Genomic DNA, 6,786 nt, shown 5'->3' with positions numbered 1-6,786 from the left:
AGCGATTCGAACCGCTCAGAAGGTCAGAGGTGAACCTGACCCAGACATCACCCCCTACAGTACTTCATCGACTCTGACATGTTTTGGGATATCCTGACGTCATGAAAAGTGCTACAAAAATTCAAGTTCTTTATACATATGCAAAGGGAAAATTAAATTATGGTCAGCAACAAAGACAGATGGTTTCACAATTTGCTTTTTAAACAAAAATCTGGCACACAGTAGCCTGTTGGAGAGTGAACTGTTACCTTATGGTGGTTATTTGCTCATGCAATAGTAAACAAGCAAGAAGGTTGTGTCAGCTGTGACTCAGTTGGTAGCACATTCCAGGGACTTCAGCACAAAAATCTAGGCTGACACTCCAGTGTAGTACAGAGGGAATGCTGCATTAACGGAGGTGCTGTCTTTTGGATGAAGCGTTAAACCTAGGCTCTGCCTGCTCTCTCAGGTAGACCTAAAAGATCCCATGGCAGTATTTCAAATACTGGCCAATATTTATCCCTCAATCAACATCACTAAAACAGATTATCTGGTCATTACTGTTTGTGGGAGTTTGCTGTGCGCTAATTGGCTGTATTTCCGACATTACAACTGTAACAACACTTCAAAAAAAGTACTTAATTGGCTGGAAAGCGCTTTGGGATGTTCGATGGTCGTGAAAGATGCTATATAAATGCAAGTCTTTCTTTTCGTTCTAGTGATTTGGTCATTTACATTGTTATATGCAGAGATAAGAGGGCATCATTGAGGAAAGTAATATCTTTAGAAACATGTCCCTAAAATGGTTTACTTTTTTCTTTGCTCGTCTCCCCTTTACCTATATAAATATAATTCTATCTTGTTTCTTTTCAATAGAGTGAATTGATCCTGTCCGCTTGGCTCAGTTGCTGGTACTGTAATCTCTGAATCAAAAGGTCATGGGCTCAAACCCCACTCCACATCACTTAGGGTCACAATTCAGTGCCGTGCTGAAGGAGCGCTGCATTGTAAGAAGTGCCATCTTTTGGGCAAGATGTTGATCAAAGGGGCCTGCTTCCCTGTTTATATAGACATAAAGGATCTCATACAGTGCAAGAGAGTTGACTGGACATTGCTCCCTCAATCACAGATCATTAATTCCCTTGTTGTTTGCGGGTCCTTTCTGTGCTCCAATTGGCGCCCGTTTGTCACTTTCTGTGAAGGCTTTCTTGTCGACGGGAAAGCCCTGTACAACAGCCTTTTAGAGCGGTGAGCGTTCCTGGGAACAGCGTGGCGGCCCCAACCTGCGTGAGAACACCAGTGGCAGGTCGGGGCCATAAAAGGCGAGCGGCCCCTGGACAGCGTGGCAGCCCCAACCACTAAAGGAAGCAGCGCGAGCTGGTGCAGGAGAGCGATGGCAGTGAAAAGGGCGGCTGGATTGGATGTCACCATAATCCAGGTCGTTGATTGGAGCATGGCAGGTGCAGCAGGAGTGGCAAGGTCGGGGCTCAGGAGCGGCGGGTGATTGTGGAGCGACGTAATTGAGGCCCAGGAGAGGTGTGCGTTCGGGGCCCAGCAGAGCCAAGGGCCCTGGGGCAGCACGGGTCAGCCCACACTGCAATGTGTGTGCGCACTAGGTCCATGCAGCAAAGCTGGTCTCCAGTCATTTTGGTTAACCCTTGCTACTGGACTAAGACCTAGCTCTGTCAAGATGCCTGCGCGTGGACTTTTTTTTAACATGTACAACGGCCACCACATGTTAAAAAAAGTCCACGCACAGGCATCTTCCACCCTTCAACATATAGTTTGGGACCTGGAATATTAGGTCCTTCATTGAAACACCTGTGAACTCATCCCTTTTGGTGTGGAAGCAAGTCATCCTCGAAAAGAGGGACCGCGGAAGGGAAGAGTACAAAAGCAAAATACTGTGGATGCTGGAATGTGAAATAAAAACAGAAAATGCTGGAAATCTCAGTGGGTCAGGCAGCATCTATGGAGAGAAACAAAGATCGATGGCCCTTCGTCAGAACAGGCAAAACATTCTTTAATAAGTGCAAGTGACCCTGAAAGGAGGAAGGTAGGAAAGAACAGGGAGAGCCCTGTATATTCGCGCATGCGCGAGTAAGATCCCGTCAGTGCCTTGTGGCAGCAGTGCGCAAACGCAGCGGACCTCGTGCTCTTGCTGCCGCCATCGCCCGAGCCATGATTCGGAACTTGCTCGCGCAGCAAATACAGGACTGGTTCACCATCGGCAAGACCGTCTCGGGCGTCGAGCTGCTGGGAGGAAAACGCGCTTCTTTCGCGGCTGATCGAACGAGCTCGGGTGCAGGGCAGCACAGCCCCGAGCCAGCAAGCACCGGAGCTAGGCGGTGAGAAGCGATCCGAGCCTCCAAGGGTCGGGCGTGTGGGCGCAGCGCCGCCAGCCCCAGGCCTCTCAATGGGCTCCCCTGCAGATTACCGACAGGTGCCCCCTTCCAAAGAAGGATACATATCCACTATTTGTTTTAATTGCCGGGTTTTTAGTGTCCCCCTCCCCTTTTATAGGGGGCACTTGTAAATTATGGTTCTAGAGCACAAAAAAACCCTACATATCCACTGCTCATTGGAAAATGTTTGGAGTGGCCCAGGGGGGTACTTGATTTAAATGTTTTATTTTGTCTCTAAAAGAGTTACATGTCCACTGCTCCATTACTGGCACCAATTTCCAGATGCCTAAATGCATAGAAGCCTGTGGTTGTTTTTGTTGGTACACACGTGTCCCTTCCTCACTTCTAATTTAAATATTAGATTCGTTGGTTGCATTTCCAGAGTTACTAAATAAATTAATTTTATTGAAAATAATGAGCAAGCAGAAGCAAGAATCATTAGCGGGTGTACGTTTTTTTACATTTGCCTCCTACTCTTTCCCCCCCCCCCCCCCCCGCAATTTTGTTACTTCTGTATACATATTTTGAATTTCTTTAGATAATATTTTACAGGTGGTGGCGGTGCAATTGAGCTGACGATTGTGCTGGTGAGGAACAAAGATTTTAATTGTTCAGGGAGAGATTTGTATGCTGAATATTGATCAGGTAAAGGAATAACTTGCATTTGTTCAGCAGCTTTTTGGGCCTAGGGGTGTCCCAAAGTGTTTCACAGCCAATGAAGTACTGTTTACGTGCACTGTTGTAATGTGAAATGTGGCATCCAATTTGCACAATGGGTAAGATACCCTAAAGTTATTTACCTGGCAGATAAATGTTATTTCAACTATTTGTGATTTTTTTTGTTCTTGATTTTCTCATTTTCAGAAAGATTTTGCAGCCAACATTTTTTTTCTCTTTACTGTGGAAGGATGACTCCTTTTATCTAAGTTACAATTTTTCCTGCTTTCTATCTTTCATGCATGAACTGTAGTTGAGAAGGAGACTTGCATAGTAATGGATAGAAATGGGATGAGAATCTCAACTTGGGGTTGGATGGGATGCCATACAGTCTAGTTCAGACTAGTATTGCAGAGAAGTTGGTGAGGGTATAAAGTTTGTGCTGGGTGGTGAGACAGTGGCTTTGGTCTTCCAATGTTTAGCTGAAAGAAGTTAAAGTTCATCCAGAACTGAATGTCGGGGAAACATTGTGACAGTACAGGGATAATAGAAATGTTGAGTCAGGTGGTGGAGCAGTAGAGCTGTGTGCCATTAGTTTTCATGTCGAATGTGTCCCATTTTCTGTGGATGTCACCAAAGGGCGGCATGTAGATGAGTATGAGAATTGTCTGATGATTCCTTGGACTCTGGAGTTGAAAGTGTACCGTGGTACAAAAATAAATAATTGCGCGAGATGCTTTGTTTCCAATTAGATATCAAGTGAGAGCAATCACGTGGAGATGGTTGCTGAAGGAAAGATGTTAGAGGAGGATGGTGTAGTCTGAGGTTGTACAGGTCGAAGAGGATGAGAAGGGATAATGCACAGCTGTCACAATCACATTTAACTTTCGGTTTGGTTTTGTGGAAACCGGAATGGAACAATTCAAACAAAATGTTGAGATAAATGGGCACTGATCTGGGATGTGACATGACTTGGAGAGGAAAGGAATGTTAGATTGAGCTTAATTATGATTTTGTTCATTTATAAATTAAAATATATGGCATTGCATTATTTTAAAATGGAGCCTTCCACTATCATTGAATAAATTTAAGACAGAGATAGACAGTTTCTTAACCGATAAGGGAATAAGGTATCATGGGGAGCAGGTAGGGAAGTGGACTTGAGTCCATGATTGGATCAGCCATGATCGCATTAAATGGCAGAGCAGGCTCGAGGGGCCGTATGGCCTACTCCTGCTCCTATTTCTTATATTATTATTTTGCATTACTGTCTTGTAAATATAAAAGTTGCTAGTCGTACAATGTGCTCTGTACATAATTGGAGCTTCTGTCTTGAATGGAGCATTGAGGAAAATTTTTGATTTCGGTTTCCATCTGTACTTGTGTTGAGATAGTGTGATGATATCCCCTTGCTTCCGAGCTATCCCAGTTGAGATCTGGAATTAGCTGTATGTGTAATTGAATGAGAACCTATGTCATACGGCACACAATATAGTCGTATCTTTCTCTTTTTTTAAAAGCTGTAATGAACACTTTAGGTGTTACAAGTTTGGGGTTTTCTTCGGTGCAGCATTTCTGCTCACCTTCATAAACAGTTTGAGCATTTAATGTTTAGGGGTATGTCCATACTGCCCAAAATCTAACTATACATTTACATAACCGAGGAGTGCAATCTGAACTGGATACATTTTATTTTTCACATTTGCTTCTCCAATTATTTTTTGAGCGCAGAATGCAAACCACTTGGCAAGATACTAATTGTTAAGCTGCTTTATTTCACTGACAGCAAGTGAACACGAGTAACAATCAAAGCAAATTGCACTTCTCAAAAACACAAGGAAAATAATAAATCATACCCCCCATGGCCCAATTGACATGCATCAATTTTTTTGGAGTAAGTTGTTTTTTCTGGTGTAAGTTTAAAAAATGCAATTGTTCCCAAAATATTTGCTCCAGGGTAAGTCAGTTCGGTATGATTTTGTTTTAGTTAAGTTTTTATTTCAAAAGGGGGCATTCCCAGACACTTATGCCAGTTTTGGCTATTTATGCCACTTTGGCCAGCTAAAACTTACTCCAAATTGACTTAGGTCAGCGTATGTGGCCAGCTCTGAAAAACATTGCGGGCAGTTAAGAATTCGATGCAGGTTAGTACATTTAAAACACCAACACTTACAAAGCACTAAACAAACCACAAAAATAAGCATTCAATAACAAATAAAAAATACAAGGAAGCTGAGGACCTGCACCAAGGCTTACAAAGCACTAAACAAACCACAAAAAGTAATAATCAATCAATCAATCAATAACAAATAAAAAAAAATAGAAGTCCTAGCTCTGCCAGAATCGAGTTTTTTTTTTAAAGTTCTCCCACCCCATCCCATCAAAAACACTCTATCTTCCCCCCCCCCCCCTCAAAACATCCTCTCCCCCCTCAAAACATCCTCTCCCCCCTCAAAGCACTCTTTCTTCCCCCCCCCCAAACTCTCCTCCCCCCCCCCCCAAACTCTCCTCCCCCCCCCCCAAACTCTCCTCCCCCCCCCCCAAACTCTCCTCCCCCCCCCAAACTCTCCTCCCCCCCCCAAACTCTCCTCCCCCCCCCAAACTCTCCTCCCCCCCCCAAACTCTCCTCCCCCCCCCAAACTCTCCTCCCCCCCCCCAAACTCTCCTCCCCCCCCCAAACTCTCCTCCCCCCCCCCAAACTCTCCTCCCCCCCCCAAACTCTCCTCCCCCCCCCCAAACTCTCCTTCCCCCCCCCCAAACTCTCCTTCCCCCCCCCCAAACTCTCCTTCCCCCCCCCCAAACTCTCCTTCCCCCCCCCAAACTCTCCTTCCCCCCCCCCAAACTCTCCTCCCCACCCCCCAAACTCTCCTCCCCCCCCCAAACTCTCCTCCCCCCCCCCCAAACTCTCCTCCTCACCCCCCAAACTCTCCTTCCCCACCCCCCCAAACTCTCCTCCCCACCCCCCCAAACTCTCCTCCCCACCCCCCAAACTCTCCTTACCCCCCCAAACTCTCCTCCCCACCCCCCCAAACTCTCCTTCCCACCCCCCCAAACTCTCCTTCCCACCCCCCCAAACTCTCCTTCCCACCCCCCCAAACTCTCCTTCCCACCCCCCCAAACTCTCCTTCCCACCCCCCCAAACTCTCCTTCCCACCCCCCCAAACTCTCCTTCCCACCCCCCCAAACTCTCCTTCCCACCCCCCCAAACTCTCCTTCCCACCCCCCAAACTCTCCTTCCCACCCCCCCAAACTCTCCTCCCCCCCCCCAAACTCTCCTCCCCCCCCCAAACTCTCCTCCCCCCCCCAAACTCTCCTCCCCCCCCAACTCCCCCCAAACTCTCCTCCCCCCCCCCAAACTCTCCTCCCCCCCCCCAAACTCTCCTCCCCCCCCCAAACTCTCCTCCCCCCCCCAAACTCTCCTCCCCCCCCAAACTCTCCTTCCCCCCCAAACTCTCCTCCCCCCCCCCAAACTCTCCTCCCCCCCCCAAACTCTCCTCCCCCCCCCAAACTCTCCTCCCCCCCCCCAAACTCTCCTCCCACCCCCCCAAACTCTCCTCCCCCCCCCCAAACTCTCCTTCCCACCCCCCCCAAACTCTCCTTCCCACCCCCCCCAAACTCTCCTTCCCACCCCCCCAAACTCTCCTTCCCACCCCCCCAAACTCTCCTTCCCACCCCCCCAAACTCTCCTTCCCACCCCCCCAAACTCTCCTTCCCACCCCCCCAAACTCTCCTTCCCACCCCCCCA

General features: G+C 47.7%; 1 protein-coding gene across 10 annotated transcripts in view; it reads left to right on the top strand.

Annotated features, from left to right (window-relative positions):
• The first annotated feature begins 2,105 nt into the window (after window positions 1-2,105).
• The window catches only part of tdrd9 (tudor domain containing 9), a 173,002-nt gene continuing 168,321 nt past the window's right edge, over window positions 2,106-6,786 (top strand). For 9 of the 10 annotated variants that reach the window (XM_070879282.1, XM_070879279.1, XM_070879278.1 and 6 more), the window contains exon 1: window positions 2,106-2,327. In XM_070879282.1, coding sequence (XP_070735383.1) covers window positions 2,161-2,327 — 167 coding nt within the window. In that variant the 5' untranslated portion in view covers window positions 2,106-2,160. The remainder of the gene's footprint in view (window positions 2,328-6,786) is intronic. The other variant, XM_070879280.1, reaches the window with a different exon arrangement.

Source organism: Pristiophorus japonicus, chromosome 4 (genome assembly GCF_044704955.1).
Source record: "Pristiophorus japonicus isolate sPriJap1 chromosome 4, sPriJap1.hap1, whole genome shotgun sequence".
NCBI lineage: Eukaryota > Metazoa > Chordata > Chondrichthyes > Pristiophoridae > Pristiophorus > Pristiophorus japonicus.
This window is presented reverse-complemented; position numbering and strand designations above follow the sequence as displayed.